The sequence below is a fragment of the Bactrocera tryoni genome, unplaced genomic scaffold (assembly GCF_016617805.1).
Source record: "Bactrocera tryoni isolate S06 unplaced genomic scaffold, CSIRO_BtryS06_freeze2 scaffold_7, whole genome shotgun sequence".
Lineage (NCBI taxonomy): Eukaryota > Metazoa > Arthropoda > Insecta > Diptera > Tephritidae > Bactrocera > Bactrocera tryoni.
Genome location: NW_024396366.1, coordinates 15,085,905 through 15,113,586, shown reverse-complemented (window position 1 = coordinate 15,113,586; position 27,682 = coordinate 15,085,905). Strand labels below are relative to the sequence as shown.

Sequence of the window (27,682 nt, the reverse complement as noted above, 5' to 3'; positions counted from 1 at the left end):
TACCAACGTGCCTCACTAGAATCTCCGTCTGTCGATCTATGTCTTCCTCAAAAGCTAAATTACCATCTAACAAGAGTTTGAAGAAGATGGTTTCTATTTTCCATCCTTATCTTTGTACCTTTATAGTGAGCATACTCCTTCTCATGTGCATTGAGTGTTTGATTTCGAACATACACCGTGACGAGAATGCCTTTCGATTCACTACAGCCGGTTCTACGCACCGGAATTGAACCGGATTTTATCGGCCAAGGGTTTTCTGGCGATCTCACCCCGTTTGGATCGGTGAGTATTAATTTAAGTTTGTCGTCATTAGAGCAATTCTCTTGACTCGTGCTGGCATTGAGTCCATCCTGGGCCCAGAGAAATTTTTCTGCTGCGTTTGCGCCAAAAGGCTCCATCCCAACTCTACCTTGGCCAGGTGTAATACATGCAATGAATGGAGCCATCTTAAGACCTCTTCAGGCCTTACAGACACATAGGGATTGTACCACGAGTTGCGTGGCCATATGTTGCCAACGCAATACTGTAATACTAGCCGGCTGTGCAATCTATACATAGTTCGCGCACTGAGCCGCCACTCACCCTGAGTGGCCAACAGAGGACCTCCACGGTCCCCAGGAGCTCAAACAGGCAACATAGCTCCCAATCTGACACCGTGTAATATCGTCTAATCGATGAAGACATTGACCACAGGCATTTTGCCCTAGAATGTCAGGGTATATCTATCCGGTCAGGCGATGTTGAGCTCAAAATATTTAATATATAAGTTAAAAAACGTTTCGTTATTTTTACTAAAAAAAATGTTTTCTGGGAGCTATGCTCCTTTATTGAATTCCACTTAAGAACTAAAATTAACAATTAATTATACTTAACTCTAGACCTATGTTTGCCGCTGCAACGGGTACGGAGTTTGCTGACGCTGCGCTTCCCACAGGTTGGCACTTCGCTGACGCAGCGCTTCCCACAGGTTGCCACTACACGTGTCGCACTCTCAGCGATTTAGTGGTGTCATATTATATTACTTTGTATCATATGATATTAGTGCATCATATGATACTTTTTGAATGTATGGGGTGCTAACTAGTCCCCCCTTGAAACGTCCTCGTTTGAACCTTTAGGTGTATTAAAAATTTGGTTGAGTCCTTCTATTGCGGTTTGTGACAGTTTATTGGGTTCCTCTTCTTTTTGTTTCATCAGAAGATTCTTCCTGGAAATTAAGGCGATGATTATTAAAATTACGATTAGAGTGATGCTGGTTCCGAATTTAACTCTGTTTGCTGCTTCTAACAGACTTACTTCCTTTGTATTGTTGAAGTTAAGCTGTTTCAGCATTTCCAGCGAGAGGAATTCTTCTATCTTGAGTGGTGCGGATGACGGCTGTAGGATGGCTGGTAGTGGTTTACTTGCTGTTCTTTCTTCGCTATAGAACTTTTTCCCGTTGATAGCAATGGTTACGTTGGTATACAAAATGAGGAAAGTCCCGTTTAGAAATGTAGATTCGTTGTTTATTAAAATTTCTCCGTTGTATTTATTTAAAAGTAAAATTCCAGGTCCCATTTCCTCTATAGTTGGGATATGCTGGTTGTTGACCTCCGTGCAGTTTGGCAAACGACTTTTTAAAAGATTAATTATACAAGTATCATTACTTAAATCTACTACATTATTACTTAAGCATATTTGTAGGGAATTGTATTTCTTACAATATTTTTCTATTCCATAAATTCCCTTTTCGCAGTTTAAAATTGTATTAAAATTTATCTTATTGATCCTCCCGTTATTTTTTACTGCCCTAATATCTAATGTTTTACAATTTTGGCTATCTACGGTTGGGAGGCTAACAATATAAATTATAATTTTGCCATTAGTTGCAATTTTTATTTCGGAAAATTCGAGTGCTTCGTCTAAATTTACATATGGAATATTGTCATTGTCTATTACTTCTTTCACAATATTTATTTCTTCATTTGATAAAATAAAAGAGTTTATTATGTTGGCTTTTGCCCAATGTATTGCGTATGCAATATTTAAAATTTCTTCTTTAATTATTTCTAATTTATATTTTAGCTGTAAAAATGCTTCAATTTCTAAACTTTTTCATTTTGCATGGTTTTAATTATATTATTTGTAATATTGGTTATCTCGCTAATTTTGCCAATTGTAAGTTTGTTAATTAATACCTGATTATTGTTATTTTGTAAGACATTATTTATTTTATTTGAAATTATTTCGTAGTCTTCATGGTCAGGACTTCCTGCGATCCATTTCCATGCGCTACCCAGGAAATTTAACGATCTTTTTATTTTTTGTTCTACTTTGAGATTGTTAAGTTGGGCTCTTATCTGTGTTATCAAGTGGGATATGAAGGGATAATTAGGGTTTTTGCGGATAGTTTCAGTTTTGATAGTCGCTTCTATGTGGTCAAGTGTGTCCGTATATTTTTCTATGTCAATTTCATGTATTATCCTAAATGTTCCGGTTTGAAGTCTAGCCGTATTCTACCTTGGTGAATTATTTGTCCTTTTTCTGTTAACACGGTACTATTTCTATCTTCCTTAACTATTTCCTTACTGTAGGGTTTACTTAACTTAGTTCCTAATCTTCTATTTTTCTTAACGAATATTATTTGTCCTGGTAGATATGATTTTATTTCCTTCTTATTCTTATTATGGTATTCGATATCCTTTCTTTGTTTCTCGGCTAATTTTTCTAAATTGCTTTGTCTAGTTCTTTCTATGTCCTCGGGGGTAAATGTAACATTTCTATGAAAAAATAGGTCTACTGGTCTTTTAAATGTTGTGGAATGAACTGAATGATTATACTCAGATACTGCTCTTTCTAAAAGTTCTTCAAAATTTCTGTGTCCACCGTTTTCTTTTATGCAACGCATTATTTCGATTAATGTAGAGTGGAACCTTTCCACTTGTCCGTTGGCTTGGCTTTTGTATGGAGGAGTAGTGTAAACTTCTATTCCTAATTCGTCTTTTATCATAAATTTTAAAGAATCTGTGTTTAAAGATGGCTCATTGTCGATAACTATTAATTTTGGTACTCCGAAGAAAAATATAATATCTTTTAAAGGTTTTCTGACGTCTTCTATTGCTCTGCTATTTAGGCTTTTTGTTATTGCGTATTTTGTAAATTTATCTAAAGCTGTCATGACTATTTTTCCCTCTGTTAAAAATATATCGATATGGACTGTGTGTCCTGGATATGTTGGTAATGGAGTTTCTGCAATTTTCGGTTGATTGGGATGTCTCTCGTACTTATTTTCTTTACAAACGGTGCAGTTGGCTATTATTCGTTTTATTTTATTTAGCATACCTGGAAAATATTTTGTTTCGAGGATTTGTGTTTTATTTTCAGTGGCATTCCTACGTGCTCTTAAATGTTCTTTTAATATGACGTTCTCTTGTTCTTTTTCGTTATTAATATCTTCAACTAATTTTTGGGTATATCGGCTTTTAACGTTACTAAAATGATTAGGATAGATATTTTGCTCATACCCATTATCCTTTCTTCTGTATGAATTCCATTTATAACAGATGGGTTAAGGTATCGTTTCATGTAAGAAATCAATAGCTGTTCGTTGTACTCTGGTTCTGTAATTATATGTCTATGAACTGTTGGAAAAATTATTTTAAATTGATATGAAGATATTTCATCGATCTTAAAAAAAATTTGGTTTCTGAAAAAATTAATTGGAACTTCTGTACAAGGGATTAAATTGTGACTTGAGCTTTCATCGCTATGAATCGTAGGAGTGAGTGAATTTATTTGAATTGGTATCCTTGAAAGGGCGTCTGCAACTGCATTTGTTTTACCAGGTTTGTAAGTTAGTTCATAGTTATATTCTTCTAAAATGGCTTTCCATCGCTTCATTTTACTATTAGTATTCTTATGGCTTAAGGCATAGGTAAGAGGTTGATGATCGGTGATAATTTTAACTTTTTTTTGAACCGTAGAGGTAACTTCTAAGTGAATTAAGTGACCATATTATACCAAGCATTTCTTTCTCATTGGTAGCATAATGCTCTTCGGCTTTACTTAAAGTTCACGATATGAAAGTAATTGGTCTACCGTCTTGCGATAGCACGGCACCTAATGCGAAATCTGAGGCGTCGGTCGTTAGTTCAAAATCTTTATTGAAATTTGGGTGCGCTAAAACTATATCCTTGGATACTAAAGTATTTTTTATTTTATTAAATGCTTCTAGGGCCTCGTTGTCTAATTCTACTTCTATTTTCTTCGAGTTCCGTTTGGAGACATGACCGGCTTCTCCTCTTAATAGTGCTGTTAATGGTTTAGCTACTTTTGCGTAATCCTGGATAAATCGTCGGTAATAACCTGACATACCTAGGAAGGATCTTAATTCTTTGAGAGTTTGTGGAACTGGAAATTTAGTTACCGCTTCTACTTTTTCGGGGTTTGTTTTTATCCCATTTGAACTGATCACGTATCCTAAAAATTCTACCTCCTCTTTAGCGAATGTGCATTTGTCTAACTGGATTTTCATATTTGCCTTTTCTAATGTTTGGAATACTAACTCTATATTTTTAAAATGCTCTTCTTCATTTTTTCCAGATATAATTACATCGTCAATGTAAACGTAGCATCTTACTCCTATATGTTGTCGTAGGATGTCGTCTAGTGCTCTTTGGAATGTGGCCGGAGCATTTTTTAGACCGAAGGGTAAGCGGAGGAATTCATATTTTCCGTTGTTTACGGAAAATGCGGTTTTTTCAATGTCTGACTCGCGAAGTGGAATCCGATGGAACCCACTTTTTAAGTCAATAACAGTAAATAGTTTATTGTTTCCCAGATTTGCAAGGACTTCATTAATTTCTGGTATGGGATATTTATCGAAGATCGTAACCGAATTAAGTTTACGATAATCAACGACCATTCTATACTTTTTTTCACCAGAGGCATCTGACTTTTTTTCACCAGAGGCATCTGACTTTTTGTTAACTATCCATATTGGGGAGTTGTATGGAGATTTCGATCTCCTTATTATTCCATTATCTAGGAGTTCTTCGATTTGGCGTTCGATTTCGTATTTTAATGCCATCGGATACGGGTATGGCTTGGAGTAGACGGGGGTTTCGGTTGCTGTCCGGATTTCACCTTTTACGAGAATGGTGTAGGTGAGTTTTTCATCAGGATCAGAAAAAAGGTTTGGGCATTTATCAATAATATTATTAACTTTATTTTGTTGTTGTAAAGAGAGGTGTGGAATATTGATTGCCACATTATTCACTTCGTGTGATATTTTTTGCTTTAACCTTATATTTATACTTTGACAAATCGTCATTAAATTTTTGTCGGTATGAATAATTGCTTTTAATTCTTTAAGTGTATCGTTGCCTACTATGCCGTGAAACGACCTTAAAGTTGGCAATATGAAAAATTTTATTTTCCCTACTGTTGGTCCAAAAATGTCGACAAAGGTGTGGTGGGTAATTTCGATTGTCCCGGCAACTGATTTTACTGTAAAAGGCTTTTCGTTCAGAATTGGATTCCTAATTCTAGTGGATTGAATGTAATTCTTATTGGATCCGGTATCAATAAGAAAATCTATTGTGTCTCCGCGCCTTGTTCTAAATTCGTAATAAGGCAGCGAAGACGGCGCTAATCTAAAAAATTAATAGTATCAGGCTCATTTTTACCTGCATTATCATAATTGCTATAGGAATTGTCATCATATATCCCGTTCGGGTCTAATTCGTCTGCGTTAGTAAAAAAATTTCTTTGTATTTTGCTTGGAGGGTGAGTCAGTTGTGCAGAAATAGGACGTTTCGGTGGTCGATTGTTCTGGAATATATTGGGCCTATTTTGATAATTAATTTGTCTTGACCGTATGGACTGGTCTACTTCCATTGGGGTCGGTGGTTTAGGTGGTAGGTTCGGTCTGTTATTAAAGGAGGTATTTTCTCTAGTAATATGGGGGTTGTTCGGGTAATTGCTGAACCTCGGCATGAATCCTTGGTTATTTTGCATATAGTTGGGAAAATGTTGGGGATATCGGTTTGTTAGGCGACCGAATGCCTGTTGGTCAAAATTTCGTCTGGGGAAATGGGAATACGTTAATTCGGGGTAAAAAGCTCTGTTGTTATTGAAATTATTAAAGATGTTATTGAAATTATTAAAATTGTTATTTCGGGGAGGTCGTGGTGGTGGTTGGATATTGGGTTTGTGTGTATTGTTCGCATGATTTATTCTATATGTCATATTGTCAAGTTTTTGACATAAATGTAGTGCTTGGGGCAAGGTCGTCGGTTCTCTCATGCTGAGAAGACGAGGTAAGTCACCATTAAGTCCTCTAATAAATGTGTCAAGGGCTTTATCCCTATATGAGTTTGTCATAGTCCGTATGGATTCTTCACTTAGCTCGAGACATGAAATTTTGTCTAATATAAGTGAAAGGTGTTGGTAAACTTTTTGGTAGAAGGTTGCTATGTCGTCGTAGCGTTGAACCAGAGTGGTCATCTGGTATTCGAGGGTACCTATGTCCCTTTTATCCGAATAATGCATCATAAGGCATTTTCGATTTTGACTCCAATCGAGTGGAGTATTTTATGATTCTAATGCGGTGTCGGCATCGCCAATTATTTTGTGCCTTATCGTATGGAGTATCGCAAAGTATTTAGGAGTATTCTTGACTCCCTCATAAGCTTTAAAAATTCTGTCTACGCTCTTCCTCCAGGAGTTAAATTCACCTGGTCGTCCTGAAAATTCCCTAAGGCATTTCACCATGTCCGGAATTTTATCTAGTTCGTTTATGTTATTCGCGTTCAGTGTCACACTGTGGTCGGGCTCGGTAAAGTCAGTAATATTCTGAGTACTCATTCGTTCGAGTACTTCTCGAACTATTGTCGTTATGTAAGTTGGGTTAGGGGTGGGAGGGTTTAAAGGATGATTGGAAGGATTTGTAGGATGTGTGGTTTGCCCATAGTCTATCCTCATTTGATTTAATTGTTCAATTAGCTCTTCAGCTGTATCCGGCATTATGATAATCTTTTCTTTTACGTTAATTAGTTTAAAAAAAAAAAAAATTCTTTGTAATAGTACTTTATTTGACAATATTAGAATCTTTTTGCAAAGCTTACGTTAATTTAAGGTTTTATTTTTCCTTTTTTGTGTCGGATAATTAATTTCTTTCAATTCAAGTTTCGTATTCTTTATAATAATAAAATTCTTTATAATTTCTTTTTTTCTTTTTGTGTCGAATAATTATTTTCTTTCAATTCAAATTCCGTATTCTATATAATAATAATATTCTTTATAATTTCTTTTTTTCTTTTTTGTGTCGAATAATTATTTTCTTTCAATTCAGATTCCGTATTCTTTATGATATTCTTTATAATAGTCTTAAAATATAATATTTTATAAATCTTACATTAGGTGTTTCCAGCTTTCCATAGGATGTTGTGATTCGCTCCGGGGTTGTCCCTTTTCTTTAACAGTACTGAGGTCCCTCGGCGTTTAAAAATCCCACGTTGTGCGTTGTAGCCGCTCGTTAGCACAGTATTTATTGTATTTTCCGTTGTTACACACTTTTTTTTTTTAACTCACGGAGCCTTACTTTTTTATTTTCAGGCTTTTCTTTTTTATTCACAATCACTACCGTTTGCCACTCGCGAAGCCTTACTTTTTGTTTTCAGGCTGTTACTATTTACGCGCGGTGGTCCCTGCTCGGGCGCCAGTTAAAAAACGTTTCGTTATTTTTACTAAAAAAAATGTTTTCTGGGAGCTATGCTCCTTTATTGAATTCCACTTAAGAACTAAAATTAACAATTAATTATACTTAACTCTAGACCTATGTTTGCCGCTGCAACGGGTACGGAGTTTGCTGACGCTGCGCTTCCCACAGGTTGGCACTTCGCTGACGCAGCGCTTCCCACAGGTTGCCACTACACGTGTCGCACTCTCAGCGATTTAGTGGTGTCATATTATATTACATTGTATCATATGATATTAGTGCATCATATGATACTTTTTGAATGTATGGGGTGCTAACTTATATGTACATACATCCCCCCAGTTACATTTTGCCTTACAGAATATCACCCGAATATAAATGCGCAACTTCGTAGTGAAAATCCTCTGGTACTAGGCGACTTTAACGCGCACCACGATCTTTGGCATTTCTGCCTGTCAAACGTATGACGAACGTCGATTCCGAAAGGTGATCGCAGCAGCTACCGCTCGCTTCATCCCGGCTAGAATAATTGAAGAACTCCGCCCTAATTTCCCAGCCGAAGCAGCCGTTTTAGCTAATGAGCGCGACACCTTACGCCATGCCGATCTCGGGGATCCCCGAGTAAGGGATCTCAATTTGGAGATTCGGCGGTTGATAAACGAACATAAACGGACAAAACGGATAGAGCTCCTGAAGTCCTGTAACCTCTCCACCGGTGTGAGTAAGCTTTGGTCAACTGTCAAGGCTTTGTCTAACCCGAAAAGCATGATGACCGAATTAAAATTCAATTAATGGCCATGCCTCTTCGGACCCGAAGAAGTGCGCGAACAACAAACCAAGCGATGAGTTACCCGTCGGCTGCGCAAAATGCCAAAAGACTGCGCGCCACTTACTTTCAATGATGAGAAGGTTCAGAATGTCATCCAAATCCATTGGCCTTGATGGAATCAACATGCTTATGCTATAGCATCTATGCTCGAGGGGTGAGCTACCTCACCAAGGTCTTCAACCTGTCGCTGGCCACTCTTCAAATACTCGATGTGTGGAAAGTCGGAAGAGCGGTCCCACTACTGAAACCTGGGAAACCCGCCAACAACGGGGAGTCCTATCGCCCGATAATTCTCCTCTCCCCAGTATTAAAGGCACTTGCGGCCTTGCTACTCTCGAGAAGAAAAATCTAAACTGAGAATAATTAAACATTCCCCGCTCCTGTTTCACTTCTTCATCTCGAAACTCCAACAACGAGAAAGCCTTTAGTAGAGCATCACCGCGCCTATTTGTGCAGATGCTATCCCATGCACTGAAATCGCCTGCTACAACGGTGCTCGTAGTAGGCAAAATTTATCTGACCAGAATTTTCTTAAAATCAATCGGCGATATGCTTGTCGATATGTAGCAGCTATGGAAGTTGATCCGACAGATTTTCGCTCCAGTGTAAAAAAATTGCTCTAGTAGCGGTTTGTCCAGAAACATTTTTCCACATGCCCATATGGTAGCTTAGTTCGTGTTGTAAAATATCAATGCCGCGTCGCTTATATTTTCATATTATACGTTGAGTATAGTTACATCGACCCCTTTCTAGTAAACGGTCTGCTTAAGAAGCTCCTGTGCAGCCTCACAGTGGTTCAGGTTGAGTCGCATGTCTCTCATTTGGGTTACAAAGTATGATTTTCTGTTCTCTCTTTATGAGTTACTCATTTACTTGTAGACGTATATCTTCGACAATGTCCTCTTTAGTTTTGATTTCGTCAACGTCACGTATTTCTACCGTGACCTATTGATTTAGAGCTTTTGTCTGCGCATTTTCCCCTCAACACTTTACCTATTTCGGTCTTGAAGACCCCCGTGTCCTTCATCTTGGCCCCCTTCAGCTCTAACAGAAGTTGATCGTCTTTCTCATTTTTGTCATATTTTCCCTAGTTTCTGTAAAGTATCACTCTTTCTGACTGCTTGACCGTGATCCACTTTGTTTCCTTGCTCAATGAAACTTCCGTTTTGTTGGGCCATTCCTTATGGCTAATTTTATTCTTCTTCGACGTTGTTCTTCGCCTTAGCTGTACTTCGTCTCGAGGCCTCTTGGGTGTATTCTTTGAAGTGGTTGTCATGACGAGAAAACGGCAGAATGTATTGCTTACAGATGAAAGATACTTTAAGACATCAGTTATTACAGGCACAGTTAAATGATGATTGGATGAAAGCGGTTAGGGCTATATTAGAAAAGGGTCCTACATGCTTAGTGAATTTTATGCAAAGATCCCTCCAAAGAGCTAGTCGTTGTTTCCTGTTCAATGCAAGATGACATAATACGGACAGCGCAAAGACAAAATCACTTTGCTGCACATAAAACACAAGAGCTAGAGAGAAATCTTATTATATTCCGAAACTAGACCAGAAAGTTGTTCGAACAGTTCTGTAGAGTGCATTGTAGCAAACGCAAAAATGGGCAAGAAAGAAGGGTTTCTTATTCCAATTCCTAAAGATGATCAATCATTAAGCACCCATCACTTAGACAATTTAGAACCTTTGACGGTTACCGCAACACATTATAACCACATTTTATCAGTTGTAGACGCATTCTCAAAATTTGTCTGGTTATATCCAACAAAAGATAATGGTGCATCAGCAGTGATTGATAGGTTAAGTGAAAAAGCTGCTATTTTTGGAAATCCAAAGAGAATCATGACGGACAGATAAAGCTGCTTTTAAAGAATATTGTAGAGAGCAGGAAATACGGTTGTGCCGAGGGGAAACGGACAGCTAAAGCGCATCCACCGAACAGTAATTCAAATGTTAACGAAACTTTCTTTGAAAAAAGATCAATAGTATAAAAACGTCGATAATGTACAAACAAGTTGAATCAATTATCCAAATCGTAGCTCGAATGTGTCCCCAATTAAGCTTTAAACAGGGCTTAACATGCGTGTAAAAAATCAGTCGACACGCGGACGGGCACTGATCAGGTTCAAATGAACTCGCAAACTTAATATAAAATTTTTGTGAAATAAACATACAATTTAATAAACACGAACCCAACTACATTCATTTAATTAGTTTCTATAATATAAAAAAAAACCAATTCATTCAATTGATGTAATAAAAAACGATTAAAGAAAAAAATTACGAAATCGATTCAGAAAAACTCCTATTTTGTGTTACACTCACATATTTTTGCTTTAAGTCTACGTTTTAAAAAAATCAGTCATTTGTTTACTTTCTTATATTAATTGATATAATATTCAATTGTCCTTTTAATATCTCGCTGAATCTTTGCTGAGCGTTCTTTATTTGAATCATGAATTAGAAAGTGATTTTCGAATTCAATTGCTTTCTTTAAACCCTGACGAATTAGACTTGCGGAACCAGTTCCGCTGCATGCATCCACTATTGCTTCGTTTTCGTTGTTATTATTGTTTCCATCTAAACCTTGAAAAATTTCGTCATCGTTCAAAACACAATCTTCAAAGAACATGTTGATATCTTGAATATGGAAATCAAACTTTCTGTTCCAATGGCGCTGGCAAGCTGAAAAATAACCGCGCATGCAGACAAGTTCTCATCTTCATGATTCTCCCTCAATGCAACGCCTTCCCACAGGTTTTTCCAACACTTAATAACTTAATCATTTTAATATTGTGGAAAGATTTTTTAATTTGAAAATTGTTGTAAACCTTTGCTATCGCTAAAATTTGGTTTGTCCGCATTAACTGTTGAAGCCTCAACTTTTTTTTTCATAAAACTGATGGGTTTTCGCATTGAGAATTCAGGTATTCTTTCCTGTGCATCATTTTCAAGCCATAATACAAGCGTTCCGTTTTTATCATCGCGATGCTTCTGATTTTAAATGCTTTAGAATTCCGGTACTGCCATCTGAAACCACTTTACGTGTAGCACTTTCGTTTTTTTTTAATTGTGCGCACATAAAGTTAATAATCTCACGTAAACTTATTTTTTCACGATTAGATGCTCTGGCGAAATGTTTTGTTTTCACATTTCCTTTTTTGTTTTTTTACTTTTAACGCTGCATCTCATGGTTTTGTTGTTGTTTTATGAAAACATTTTCTACTTTCTACAAATGTTACAAAAAGCCGTTTTCTTGCACGTGTAAAATATTGCTTGGGTGATGTTAAAAAAATACTATGTAAATAATCCGTGTAAAATAGGATTACTTCTACATTCACTTTAAAATATATTTACCATACGAATACATTTTTTAGTCAACAGATATATGTGAACCTCAGTGCTAAGAACAAGTCTTGGTTAACACCAGCTCAATAGTTCTCTTAAAATCCGGTCAATGTTTCTAGCATTTTACCATTTACATAATAATAGATTACAATTTCTGGAATATTTTATACTATGTATAATATCAGTAAATTTGTAAGTCTTAATTGAGCTTCCTTTTCTGGTAATAATATGTCGTGATGTCAAAATGAATCAAATTGGACCAATCTTAAAAAGGTCAAACTTTCGTTTGGCTTTACACCGTATATAGTGAATCGATCAATATGTAAGATATCTTAAGAAACTAGGGCAACGTATGATATTGGTGAATAATATAAAATTGGATATAAGCAAATAAAATATTGAACGAAGCAACATTTAATCAAAAAACTAATTGGGTATTTGATCTCTAATATAATAATAATTATAACAATCATGATGGACCCTATTGCAAGATTGTCTACTTTTTTAAAGAAAAAACATAGAAACTTCAAATTTAATAGGGAATGCTTATTATCATTCGAGAAAACATTCTTTGACATTTATTTCTTGAAGATTATCTCTTTCAAATATTGGTTGTGTTCCATCCGATGAGTCCCATTTTCGATGATTTGTTCGAGCATTTCGACAAGTAACTGTCGAATGCCATGACTGATGTTTTGCACCAAGGCCTTAAAAGAAGCGAGGTTGTCCGCTAGAGTTTAGACTTTACATATCCCCAAAGGACAAAATCTAAGGGTTTGATGTCAAACGAATTTGGTGGCCATCCGACCAACCCAAGCGAGAAAATATCTGCTTCCGAAGTGTTCTATCAATAAATCCATTGATTGATGCGATGTGTGAGAAGTGGCGCCGTCTTGTTGAAACCAAATGTGGCCGATATCAGTAGCTTCAATTTCCGGTTACGTTCTCACAGGCATCATTTTTAATAAATGTGGATCGACGATTCCACAAACCACACCAAACCATTGTTTTTCTGAATGAAATGGCAGCTCTTGAATTTCTTCAGGTTGCTCTCGGGTTTGGGACCGACAATTTTGGTTTACACACCCATTGAGCCAGGAATGGGTCTAATCGTTGAACAAAATTTGGCTCGAAAAAGTCGAATCTTCATGGAACTTTTCAAGATTCCGATGGGGATGGCACCGCTTTCATTTGGATAAAATCACATATCTCCGTACCTACTCGACCAGTTGCAACTAACCATGGTACTAGGGCTCTTTTAACACTTTACGTTACATAAGCGCCAAATTGGCGAAATCGGATAGCAATCAGGCATATAACAATCATCCCGTTGTATTAAATGGTGCTTTATATACTGGAATGTGAAAGAATCCGAAGGAATTTTAGATTTTGCTCAATGGAAGGTAGGCGTGGTTGTAAACGGATTACTCTCATTTTCGGACTGTCGCTTTGCAACATTAGAGCGTTATGTACCGAATTTTATTACAGCGGTTAAGCAGTTACAGTTTGCAGAGACAGACGGACGGACACATAATCGACGTAATTTCAATTCGTCCTTCGTCATTTATGTAAATATAACTCTATATCCATCTCGATTAGTTTTAGGTGTTACAAACAACCATTAGGTGATCAAAACTGCTTTTATAATCTGTAGCAATAATATCCAAGAGTATAAAAAGATTGTAACATTAAAAGGCGAACTACTGAAAGTATCAATAATTGACTAATATGTATATACATATGTCCGGCTTATACAAAATTTATATGCTTGTGCTTTTCCATTATAAAATGTGTGCATATTTATTTATAGGCTTCTGAACATAAACGTAGTCAAAAAGAAATTGGCGACATTGCAGGTGTGGCTGATGTGACCATAAGGCAATCGTACAAATTGATGTATCCACATGCACTGAAACTATTTCCTGAGGATTTCAAGTTCACTACGCCTATTGATCAACTACCGCAGATGTAGATTTTATAGCTTAAACTAATTATTCGATATCTCCATTAGAATAAATAAACATAAAATCTATAATTTGTAATTTAAAAATGATATTAACTTAGTTTTAATTACAAATACTCAGCCACTGATTGGTCTGGAACTATACCTTTAAAATCTTATATTTTATTGTTTTCTGTATTCTTTTTTTAGCTTATTTTTTTTAGTAATTCGAATTTAATTAAAACATTTTGAGGATGGAGTTTTATGTTGAATTTCACGCAACTGAGGAAAGTTCTCTGATTGCCTTTCACTTGGGAGTGGTCAGAAACGATTCTTTTACACATGGTTCAAGCAGCTTACGACTTTCGGTCTTAAACCAAATATCCTCTACATAGCCAAAGAACACCCGTTTAAAGCGTGCTAATGTAAGAAGGCGAACCATCTCTCCTCAGGGTTGTGCGCAAGGTTACGACCCGCCACGTAAAAAACCCCCCAATGAAAAGTAAAAAAGCAGCCTCGGAAGAGAAACCACCTTTTTGATGACGACCATGGCAAACGCATTAAGTGCATGCACCTGGAATGTCGGGCCCCATCATTGGGAAGGATTCTTTTACACATGATTCAAGCAGCTTACGACTTCCGGTCTTAAACCAAATATCCTCTACATAGCTAAAGAACACCCGTTTGAAGGCGTGCTAATGTAAGAAGGCGAACTATCTCTCCTCAGGGTTGTGCGCAAGTTTTCGGACCCGCCACGTAAAAAATCTCCCAATGAAAAGTAAACAAAAAAGCCTCGGAAGAGAAACCTTCTTTTTGATGACGACCATGGCAAACGCATTAAGTGCATGCACCTGGAATGTCGGGCCCCATCATTGGAAAGGTTCCGCTGCTCAGCTAGTTGATGTCCTCGTTAGAGCAAAGGCTGACATTACCGCTGTCCAAGAAATGCGTTTGACGGTACAAGGACTGAGGCGAGTAGGTCCTTGGTGTGGAATTCGTCGTGGGAGAGAAACTCAGAGACAATAAAGTTTCTTTGCAGAGGGGGCTTTGCAGGAGCAGAATCAGAAATGGACAATGAGTGTAGCATCCACCTCCTTTAGGTGAAATAACATATTTCCGAACCTACTAGACCAATTTCAACCAAATTATGTTCATAAAATTCTCTTCACGCTTTTATGATTAGTTGTGAAAAAGGACGAAATCGGTTCACAACCACGCCTACTTCGAATGTAGAGTGCATTGTAGCAAACGCAAAAATGTGCAAGAAAGAAGGGTTTCTTACTCCAATTCCTAAAGATGATCAATCATTAAGCACCCATCACTTAGACCATTTAGAACCTTTGACGGTTACCGCAACACATTATAACCACATTTTATCAGTTGTAGACGCATTCTCAAAATTTGTCTGGTTATATCCAACAAAAGATAATGGTGCATCAGCAGTGATTGATAGGTTACGTAAACAAGCTGCTATTTTTGGAAATCCAAAGAGAATCATGACGGACAGATAAGGCTATTTTTAAAGAATATTGTAGAGAACAGGAAATACTGCATCTCTATATAGGGCGGGTGTGCCGAGGGGAAACGGGCAGGTAAATGTTAACGAAACTTTCTTTGAAAAAAGATCAATAGTATAAAAACGTCGATAATGTACAAACAAGTTGAATCAGTTATCCAAATCGTAGCTCAAAGGTGTCCCCAATTAAGCTGTAAACAGGGCTTAACATGCGTGTAAAAAATCAGTCGACACGCGGATGAGCACTGATCAGGTTCAAATGAACTCGCAAACTTAACACGTTCGCGTTCATTTAAATTTAGCGGGTGGCTGCCAGATAATCACTTAATTTTTCCATACAAAATTGAAGAGCGGGAATTCCCGCTTTTTTTCTACAGGTTAATTTTTTTAAATAGTCTGAACAAATTAAGGAATTCCCGCCATTATTGGAATTCCCGCATTTATTTTTCAAGAGCATCCTTATATGTGCGGGAATATAGCGCGGGAATTCCTGCAATAGTTTTAATGAAGGAAACATGAATGACGGGAATTCCCGCAATTTACGCGAATGTGTTAATATAAAATTTTTTTTTTAAATAAACTTACTTAAAATAATCTTATATAAAATAAAAACGTTTTGTCAAATAAACATACAATTTAATAAACACGAACCCACCTACATTTATTTATTTAGTTTCTATAATATAAACAAAACCAATTCATTCAATTGATGTAATAAAAAACGATTAAAGAAAAAAATTGCGAAATCGATTCAGAAAAACTCCATAAATTGGTATAATATTCAATTGTTCTTTTAATATCTCGCTGAATTTGCTGAGCGTTCTTCACATCAATCATGAATTAGAAAGTGATTTTCGAATTCAATTGCTTTCTTTAAAACCTTATTAGACTCGGGGAACCAGTTCCGCTGCATGCATCTACTATTGCTTCGTTTTCGTTGTTATTATTGTTTCCATCTAACCCTTGAAAAATTTCGTCATCGTTCAAAACACAATCTTCAAAGAACACGTTGATATCTTGAATATGGAAATCAAACTTTCTGCTCCAATGGTGCTGGCAATAACCGCGCACGCAGACAAGTCCTCATCTTCATGATTCTCCCTCAATGCAACGCCATCCCACAGGTTTTTCCAACACTTAATAACTTAATCATTTTAATATTGTGGAAAGATTTTTAATTTGAAAACTGTTGTAAACCCTTGCTATCGCTAAAATTTGGTTTCTCCGCATTAACTGTTGAAGCCTCAACTTTTTTTTTTCATAAAACTGATGGGTTTTCGCATTGAGAATTCAGGTATTCTTTTCTGTGCATCATTTTCAAGCCATAATACAAGCGTTCCGTTTTTATCATCGCGATGCTTCTCCTGTTAAATGCTTTAGAAAAGCTTCCGGTATTGCCATCTGAAACCACTTTACGTGTAGCACTTTCGTTTTTTTTTAAATTGTGCGCACATAAAGTTAATAATCTCACGTAAACTTATTTTTTCACGATTATACCATGTTCAGACCGAAAATTTAAAATATTAGATTACATTTAAGCATTTCATAACCCAACAGTGTTCTTACTGCCGTTAGTGATTTATAAATCAGATGTTTTTGACATTCAGCCATAAACATCAAAGTATTTATTAAAGGAAAACATTGTAATGTCGTACCTTGTTATAAAAATTGTCTTCTTTTTTCTAAATTATCTCCGCTCAATGGAAATAATTTGGGAATTGTTTGATTCTAACCGCTTAGCAATGAAACGTTTGCTGTATGAACACGTAGCACTAAAAATGTGTAGTCTATATGGAGCAAATTCAACAAGGTCTATTTGGATAAAGGCAAGTACATATATAAATATTGGTATTATAACTTCGTTTAATTATATTGTGTATATAATTCAGACTCGTGGCCAAATGTTTTGGGAAGTCGACTGCCAGGTGAATTCAGATGCGTTTTTTAAAAACAACTTCCGAATGAAGCGCAATTCTTTCATTCAATTGTGCATTATCTTGAAAGGTTTGGAGAAGAAAAACACTAACTACCGCAAAGCAATTCCATTAGAGAAACGCATTGCTATTACTTTATATGCTCTTGGCTCTTCTGCAGAATACCGAACAATTGGAAATATGTTCGGAATTGGTAAAAGCACTGTCTGCTCCATTCTAATTGATTTCTGTCATGAAGTCTGGCGTTGTTTGTGGCCTTTGTATTTGAATAAATTCCCAATGAACGAAATTCAATTGCGCGAGTATTTAAATGGTTTTGAGTCATTGGGTTTCCTTCAAGTGTTAGGAGCTATAGGTAATAAGTTAAATTTTTTACATTTGAGTTTTTATATATTTTTAAGTTTTAGATGGTTGTCATATAGAAGTTCGCCCAGCTGCAGAAGATGCTGTTGACTACTAAAATTACAAAGGCTGGTATTCCACAGTTCTTTTGGCTTTAGTAGATGCAAGGTAAGTTTTTTCATGAAGCTCGTTTAAACACCTAATGTATTTCTTTAATGTTATAGATGTCGCTTTATATACATTAACGTTGGTAGTCCGGGCCGTTGTAATGACTCTTCAATATTTGAGAGATCATCTTTAAAAGGCGAGTTGGCACAATCTACTATATTTAAAGACATGAGTAAACAAATATCGTCAGTTAATGTTCCAGTCGTTTTGTTGGGCGACTCTGCGTTCAAATTTGATGAACATTTGATGAAACCGTACCCATTTTGTGTAAACCAACCTTTGGATATAAAAAAAATCCAACTATGTGCTCTCGAAATGCCGAAGAGTAGTGGAGAATGCTTTCGGTCATTTAAAGGAAAGGTTTAGACGGGTTGGAAAAGGCTTGGATAACCACATGGCCAACATAAAAGCGTGCTGCGTTTTGCACAACTTTTTAAATGAGGAAAATAAGGAAATTAATGAAAAGTGGATTGCAGCACAACAAATCGAAAACGAATCTCGGCAGTTGCCAGAAGACGTCTCTAACATTTGTGGAAATGTCAACCCAAGAGCAGAGGAAATAAGACAAGCATTCGTTTCGTATTTCGGTGAGTTATTACATTCAACTTTGAAATATTATTAAATCTCAACCGATCCATACTTACATATCTCATAATTCAATTCCAGTACAAAAAAAAAACAGATATTTATGTATTTTATATATGTTCCATATATATTTTGGTATTCATTTACATATTTATATTTATTTTTCACTTTCGTATTCATTTATTCATTTATATATATATTTTATATATTACATATATATTTTCATTTTCATTCACATACATATTTAAATTCATTTTTAAATTCATCATTTATCTTATATCTTAAACTAAAACTTAAAAAAAAGTTTTTGAATATATTTTTGGCGACGAAGGAAGTCGATGAAAGCATCCTTCACTTCTTTTGAATCGTTTATATATTCTTGTAGGAGAGAAAGACGCTTTTCATCGGCTGCCTTCATCGCCTCAGTCGCCTTTAATAAGTCATCCTTCATTTCCTCCATTATTGTTAACCCTGATTTTTTTCTTTTTTACAGCATCGCTTGACGATGGCCGAGAGCAACCACGCGACGTAGAAGGTCCATCGCTTGGGCTTGGGAGCGGCGGCTCTCCCTCTGTATCGTCCTCAATGTAAATTGGTTCCATGTCAACTGAAAATAGAAGAAACAAATAAAAGTGTAAGGAAACATTCCATAACCGTTTTTCATTTTATTATGAATATTGGAATCTACTCCAATGCTTACCCACAATGCTATCCTCTACAAGTTTGGCGGAACAAAAACTTTTGAAACCACCTACTGTTTGGTGGACCGCCTCATAATATTTCCACCGACTAGGGGAGCCACTCGATGGGCCAATTTTCTGCTTTTCTTGTCTAAAAATAAAAAACTATTTAATTTATATGTTGACCTCATAATATATTACTTACCTGTATTTGTTGGTAAAATTGTGCAATTTAATTTTAATCTCAGTAGACGCATATTCGTGTCCAGCCAAAAGCATCGTACAGGACATTTCCTCGTATATGTGGTTATTTTTTCGCGTTGATCGCAGCTCTGGCATTTTTTGTTGCCACACCTCGATTAAGTCGGCCTCGGCAGCCTCACTCCAAATAACTCGTTTCTTTATTTGAGTTTTTTCCATATTTTTTTTACTTTGTAATTTGATTTGTAATCAACGGCAATTTTTAGTTTTATTTTTTTGTCTTCTTTGTCTTGTTTGTTGACATTTTTTTCCCTTTGTAGTGTCTAAATCAGCTGTGATAGGTAGGAGCTCGATACGAACGGACGTGTGTAGACGGCAATTTGCGCGATACAATTTTCTTTTCAACTCAAATGTATATTAACCAAAATTAAAATTGATGAAAAGCCAACAACGTTTAAAGAGTTAAAAATACTACCTACCGCAAAAGTTTTGTTTTATTTAAAGATTTAATAAAGCGTACATAAGCAAACAAGTTGCTGCTAATTTTTCTAAACAGAGTTTTTGTCACTTCAAACGGTATTTCTCATTGAGCACGACAACAACGAGGGCATGTGATGCAAACAACAACTAAATGTAAGGAAAAGAACATAAAAGCATAAAACGTGAAGAAAACCAATAACAAAATATACGGCAACGGTGCATTGCCGATGTGCGGTCCGTTTGCAGTGCGTCGTAAATAAAGGAGGGTTACAGTAATTGCTTAGTTACATATAAATTGTGCTATCCATCGATAAATAATGCCACCCAAGAAAATAAACACAACATCACAATTTTGTGGTTATTGCTCTGAGCTGATACGAGATGGTGTACAGTCCAGCATCCAATGTGTTGCTTGCCAACTCTGGTTTCACTCTAGGTGTACAGGCCTTTCATCTGTGGAATTTAAGGCCACAGCGATCAGTATCAAGAAAAAGGAATCGGTTTGGATCTGTTCATCCTGCAGCAATGATATCAGTGTTAGGACATGTGACAGCCACTTATCTGATGATGAAGTTTTAACACACATCTCGCCACAAGCTAATGAAATGGAAAGTCTCTTCCAGAAGTACTTTGATCGCTTCACCTCTGACTATGACCGCAAATTTGAAGATCTCAAAAAGTCATTCGTAAGTAGCGTAAATAACCTTAAGGATGAGGTAAGCAATCTGTCTAAACAATATACAACACTCGCTAATAAATGTACTGCCCTTAACTATAGGCTTTCATCAGTAGAGAATAAAATTAATAATAAACTCAATGCCAAGCCTGACTTACCAGTGAGCAAGGAAGATATCTTCACTGAAATGTTGGAACGTGACGCCGTAAAGTCAATGTAATTGCTCTAAACATCCCGGAATCAGTCAAACCAATGGGTAAAGATCGTTTGGATGACGACAGGACAAATCTAGTAGCCGCTTTGCCTTCTTGTCTCTCGAACATTGCCACTGAATTTAAGCTACGCAGACTAGGCCGACATACACCGGGTCGTACACGTGCGCTACATATTACAACTCGCTCAGCTGATGATGCGCTCTCAATTATCAAATACAGACCACCTAATAGTAACACTGCAGTCTTTTTCAAAGCTGATCTTACCCCTTCTCAACAACAGCACCTAAAAGATTTACGACTGGAACTTGACTCTCTAGTAAAAAGCGGCAACGACAGTATGACTATAAAGTATATCCATGGTATGCCTAAGATTGTAAAGAAGAATTTTCGCTCGCACAACGAACAAGAAGAAAGTATCTCTCATCCAGTTATATTACCAGAACGTTCGAGGTCTGCGCACAAAACTCTGCGCATTTCTGACCAACACGTCGTCTAACCAGTCTGATATCATATGCATCACTGAGTCCTGGCTCCATCCATCTATACGTGATGGAGAAGTCATTGACTCTTCTTATAATATCTACCGTAAAGATCGTACATCTCATGCTAATCATAAAGTACGTGGTGGTGGGAGTCTTTATCGCATGCAAACGTTATCTACACACTGAGCCAATCTCTACTGAAAATAATAACCTAGAGCAAATATTCATCAGGGTGAAGGGTGCATCCCGTGACCTAATCATCGGCTGTGTATACATACCTCCTCAGTCACCTTATGACATCTTTGTTGACCACCTGGCCACTATTTCTTTCATTAGAGAAAAACACCAAGCATCTGACTTACTGATAGTTGGTGATTTCAACCTCCCTAGCAGCTCTCCTCGTGCGGACTGTGAAAAACTACTTTACGACTGCTATTCGCTCCTGAATTGCACACAGCGCAACCACATTCTCAATGCTCACAACTCAGCCCTTGACTTATGTTTCAGCGACATCGACATTTCTCCTGAACACTCGCTTGCCTTGGTTCCTGAAGACACATATCATCCCGCTCTAGATATCACGCTCAACTTTCAGCCTGGACTAGTTCCTATCTACTCCTCTACGTACTCTTTCAAAAAGGCCAACTATGCTGAGCTCAACACTTTCTACCTGAGAACAAATTGGATCGATTTATATAAACTCAGCACAATTGATAGTAAGCTTGATTATCTCTACGCTAAAATCTTTGAAGGGATTAACCAGTTCGTTCCAGCATATACTTATAAACACAGCAGTTATCCACCCTGGTTTTCAAAAGATCTCATTCGCAAAATTAAATTGAAGAAGTCGGCGCATGCGTTGTACAAGACAAGACGTACCAACTACAATTACTCTTGCTTCAGTAAACTGAGACTTGAGTGCAAATCACTGAGCTCTGAGTGCTATAAAAATTACGTGAGTAATGTTGAAGCCAAACTCAAATCGGACATCAAAGCCTTCTGGAACTATGTCAAAGACAAAAACCCTTCTAGCAGTGACATACCTTCCTCCATGGTATGGGATGATCTATCAGCTAATTCCGGGCCTGACATTTGTGATCTCTTTGCCTCCTTCTTTCATAGTGTTTACGCACCTAACAATCGCCATGGCGCTGCTGCAGCTACCTACAACCCGGGACCTCAGAACATACTCCTGAACGATCTGGCAGTATCATATGACGAAGTACTTAAATTACTCCTTTCACTTGACCCTAGAAAAGGTGCTGGACTTGATGGTCTACCTAACTTATTCCTAAAGAACTGCGCGATCAGTCTTTGCGAACCGTTGACGCATATATTTGGTGAATCTCTTAGTGGTGGTATCTTCCCCTCGTCATGGAAATTATCATATATCACTCCAATACATAAGGATGGATCTAAAGCTATGGTCACCAATTATCGTCCTATTTGTATTCAGTCTGCCCTTGCTAAGTTGTTTGAGAAAATGGTGCTACCACAACTACTGCAGTCTTTCGAACACGTTATAATCACTCGACAACATGGATTTACTGGGGGCAGATCTACAACTACTAATTTGTTCATATACATTAACAAGGTGTTAAATGCTATGGATTCCGGAAACTGTGTTCACAGCATCTACACAGACTTTAGCAAGGCGTTTGATCGTGTTGACCATGATATACTCATGCACAAGTTGAGCAACTATGGTGTTGGAGGTAGTGCTTTGTCTTGGATCCATTCATATCTTACGGGTAGACGCCTACAAGTTAGAGTCGATGGCCATCTTTCATTCGAATATATCGTTACATCTGGGGTACCACAAGGATCTCATTTGGGCCCGGTACTCTTCAATATATTCATAAACGACATTGGCAACAATATCATATCAGATCACCTATTGTATGCAGATGATCTCAAAATTTTCAGGCCCATAGCTAGTATGTCAGATATCCTAATTCTACAGCATGATATTGACTCTCTTGGTAACTGGTGCCTTGTGAACAATCTTGATCTTAATATCAACAAATGCGCCGCTATAACTTTCACTCGCTCACACTCACCAATTCCTGCAAAATACAAACTCAAGGATCAGGAAATCATAGAGGTTGATGAGATAAAAGACCTGGGGATCATTGTTGACAACAAGCTCTCCTTCTCTAAACACATTGATAGAATCACATCTAAGGGATTTAAAACCCTCGGATTTATCCTAAGAAACAGCAAAGACTTCAACAACCCCTACTCTGTAACCAGACTTTTTCAATCACTAGTCCTACCTATCCTTGAATATGGTTCAGTCATCTGGTCTCCATATACTAATGCATCTATAGACAAAGTGGAAAAGGTTCAACGTAAACTCTGCAAGTCGTTAGCCTATAAATTATCATCGTCTACACATACTTACTCCACTGATGAAATTTACCAGAGCTTTCGTATCAATAAACTATCAGCACGTCGACAGGTTGCCGATCTTAGTTTCTATTACAAGGTTGTCAATAATATTATTGATGCTCCAGACATTCTTGGCTGCTTTGAATTTGCCCCAGTAGGCACTTTACTTAGACGTAATCGTCTACTAAAAACTTGCAACTCCAAGAAAAATTATGTGATCAACGGTCCTCTGAATAGACTGGCCAGACAGATTTGTCAATTCTTTTCAAGGTGTGATTGACTTCTACGGAGATACATACTCTGCCTTCATAAACAATACTATGAAACATCTGCTTGTTTAACCAAGGACTCCATTTGCTGCCCGCCACAACCAGAAACCATCACCATAGTACTCTGCATATACACATTTACCTTCTACCTACATTTTTCATTTTTTATTTGTTTCTCTTAATGTATATTGCCGATTGGCGTTATTGTAATAATAATAAATAATAAATGTAACAGATTTCCAGTGCTGACAAGTAGATTGCGCAAAATCAGAGTCGCACAGAGAGATTTAGCGTGGATCACTTTCAAATCATTTCAATGAAGTTAATTTAAGGTTAGTGAAGTTAGTTTTAAGCGCCCGAAAATTAGCAACTAAAGTTGCCCCATGTAATCGTAGACCTACATGTGGACGCACAGAGTTGCACAAAAATAAAATGTTTCGATGTTAAGTCCCAATGTAAACTCCATTTAACAAAGTTTCATAACAGATACCATCGTGCGGGAAATAGTCGATTAATACTATGAGTGGAATAAGCATGCCATCCCTAAACTGAATATATTAGCACAAATATTTCTTATTAGTAATCGTGAAAGTATAACATTGAATAATCAAAGCAAATATTTTTATATGTACGAAAAGTGTAAATTCCCTGTCATTATTTGAAATAATTCAGTTATAAGCTGCCGTATTTTCCGCGAGTTACTGCGAAACATGTACTTCGTTCTGATATATCAGAATATATGACAACAAAATATGGAACAAATTTAAAGTGTGCTACCTTATACCGTGTCCAAAACAGCTGGATGCATCCAATCACAAATTGGAAGTCAAGTATTGAATATGAGTATTTGTGATGATATACCCTTACACTTATTTTTAATGCTCGAGATATTAGCACTTGCTTCCAGTGTGTCCTCATCACGGAATGTTGTTACGACACAAAATAATTTTTTGTAATACTGCGTTAAGGCCTGAAACACGATTAGGTTATAAACCACAAACCGTCGGGGACTTCGATTGTGCTGTATAAGTTAACACAGGAAAAATTCTTAAATGTAAATATTGAATTAATCAATTTACAATTGTTTTGCAATATTTTAAGCTTTTTATTTTTCTTGGGAAAACTCTTTAGGGCTGCTGATTTAGAATGGCATCCCCTGATTTCGAGGTTAAAAGTCGTATGTACGGATAGAGGAGGTCCTCCAGATCAAAGAATATACTCTACTGGTCAATAGGTTAGACGCACGTTTACTTGATTAAAATTGCTTTAAATATTTATTATTATAATGATGATTGAAAAATGGATATAAATATATATAATTATATTTTTAACTTTTATATCCACTAACATCACTAATTCGTTTCTAACCATTTATTTTATATTAAATAGTGCCAAAATAACTTATTCAATATTTAACTTTTGTTCGTTTATTTTTGTTCACACAATAACAAAAGGCTTGCATTTTAACTAATAATCAGTGCTACCTTAAGTTCATATTTTTTGGAAGAACCAAAAGAAATAAAGAAAACAAATAATACCCCAATGACAGGAAATATAACACATTAGTTTTCCGCATATAATTCCTTTCTTGGTTGGCGGGCTTCGGCCGTGCTTCAAAAAAATAACCCTGGCCGATCCAACACCGGGATTTATCAAGATAATGAGAATTCTGAAAGGTTTTACATTACTCACCACACGATAATGAATTTAGTGATAACGTCATAATCTTTCTTTTGTCTTATTTTTATTCCATTACAACATATGGTAACACTAATTTTTTTGCTTGTTTACAACTATTTTCTTATTTTATGAATAAATGGATTTTGACTAAAGTTTGATATGGAATTAAAGTTATTATTGCACTATTTATTATAAAATAAATGACTAGAAACGAATTAGTGAAGTGTTATTGGATATAAAAGTTAAAAATATAAGTATAAAATCACTATAATTCGGAGAAACACTCATTTTAAATAATTAATTTTTTGAACTTTAAATGCAAATATATCAAAAACCATATATCAGCGGCAACTATATATATATATATTCTTGATCTGGGGGACCTCCCCTATCCGTACATACCCATTTTAACCCCGAAATCGGGGGATGCTATTCTGAATCGCAGCCCAGATTTTTAGTGAAGTGATTTATTAGAAATAAAAACTAATAATTTCTGTAATAACTTCATATATACGGTCCTTCATAGAATGATACAAAGAATCTATGTATGAATGAAGGAAATCTCCCTCCAAGCACGTTTAATAGCTGCAGTTAATGTTTCCTTTTCTTCGTATTGCTTTCCTCCTTCGTATACCTTCCGTGTTTGCCAGCCCCTAACATTTTCATTTATGTTAAGTTTTTGTTAAGTTTAAGTTTCATTAACGTTTTGACTCGAAATAAACGACTTTACTTACTCCAAATCGTGATAATAGTATTAAAAGCCATCAGGGCCATTTTCCAAATGTTCTGCCATCAGTAAAGACAACTGAACGCCAATCATTAAGTCGAGTGCCAAATAGAACATTTCACGACATGTATCTTTCAAGAATCGAAGCCGTTTTTCTTTGCGTAGTTCATTCAGAGGGGTTTTTCTGATTTTATAATGATTGTGTTTTGCATTTCTTGATTGTACGTTGAACAGTTGAAAGCTTGCTTTTACTCCGGCTAATTCCTTAATCTTAGCTGCAGACTTTGTTGAATTTGAAGCCATTCTAACAATTTTGCGTACTGATTGTTCAGACACGGCTTTTTTTTCCTCTAAAGTGTTTTTCCATATGCCTCTAAATATCTATCAACGGTTTTATTAAGCTGCGTTTCATCTGTTTGGTGATGTTTCTATTCTTGGGAGTGAAAAAAGTCTACCTCTTTCACATTCCAATAAGCTCAGAATAATAGATTTTCCCAACAATTTTCAAAAAAAATTTCGAAATAATTTATTTGTTTATTTTTAGTACTTTCTCAATAGAAAACTGCACTTGGTTACGCAAGCCAAATAAATGTAAAGTGCGCCCTGCCTTCAATGACCAACCGAAACGCAATGTGTTAAGCCACAGACATTTCTTTGAATCTTCGAATGTACAGTAATTTTTCATGAAACAACCTTCTATGAGGAAATTACTGGACAAGATTGATAAGAAAAGCATTTTGGACAATAAGAACAAGCATGATTATATACATAACAATTCTATTAAAATGGGAAAAACTTTTAGTAAAGAACTTCACGATTTTACAGGGTTAAAAGTGACATGGTTGGATAGGGCTGATGCTCCAGATTAAGAAATATATAATTATAGCCGCCGCAAACTTATAGTTTTCGAGATATTTGGATTTAAAGTTGCAAATTTCGCAAATTATATTTTGCAATTTCTCGATTTATTGTAACTTTTTCTTTCATATTGTGCACTTATTATACACCCACACTTCACTACAATATTTCTACATATTTTTTATTATTTATTTTATTTCATTTTATTAAAGCTTTACATAATAAACAAATTATTGTATAAATCCAGTACGCAGCGCTAGCATTATAGGATTTCGGCTGACTGGTGGGAAAAATTAGAAACTTGTTTAAATACAACGAAGGAGATCTGTATCCTTCAGATAACTGTAAATTTTAGATATGTTGCTAATAGTTGGGTTCATTAAAAGCTGAACAGGATCATCATTGTTAAAGTTTTTATGTCTGAAGCTGTCCAGAGTAGGACAAAAAACGAGTAGGTGTAGCACACTAACAGTAGACTCACAAAAGGGACATTGGCTGATGTGACTACCATCCAGAAGGTGTGCATTGGTAATGATAGTGTGTCCAATGCGGAGTCTGACGTACGGAGTGATGAGATTGACTGGCAGAGAGGTCGGAAAGTTTGGTTTCGTGCGATTTGGGTTAATTCTTGAGTAGTGGTGATTGTAAATTA

The 27,682-nt window shown here is 36.4% G+C and overlaps 1 protein-coding gene across 2 annotated transcripts in view; it reads left to right on the top strand.

Annotated features, from left to right (window-relative positions):
* Positions 1 to 27,682, top strand: part of LOC120781455 (transcription initiation factor IIB) — a 348,751-nt gene that overhangs the window by 64,165 nt on the left and 256,904 nt on the right. The window contains exons 5-8 of one of the 2 annotated variants that reach the window (XR_005706067.1): positions 17,083 to 17,631; positions 17,684 to 17,786; positions 17,843 to 18,373; positions 18,865 to 19,005. Coding sequence is in view for 1 of the 2 variants with exons in the window: in XM_040113669.1 (XP_039969603.1) it covers positions 13,695 to 13,856 (162 nt within the window). In the remaining variant the exon portion in view is untranslated. Of the gene's footprint in view, positions 1 to 13,694; positions 13,940 to 17,082; positions 17,632 to 17,683; positions 17,787 to 17,842; positions 18,374 to 18,864; positions 19,006 to 27,682 lie in introns of those variants that run through there. The other variant, XM_040113669.1, reaches the window with a different exon arrangement.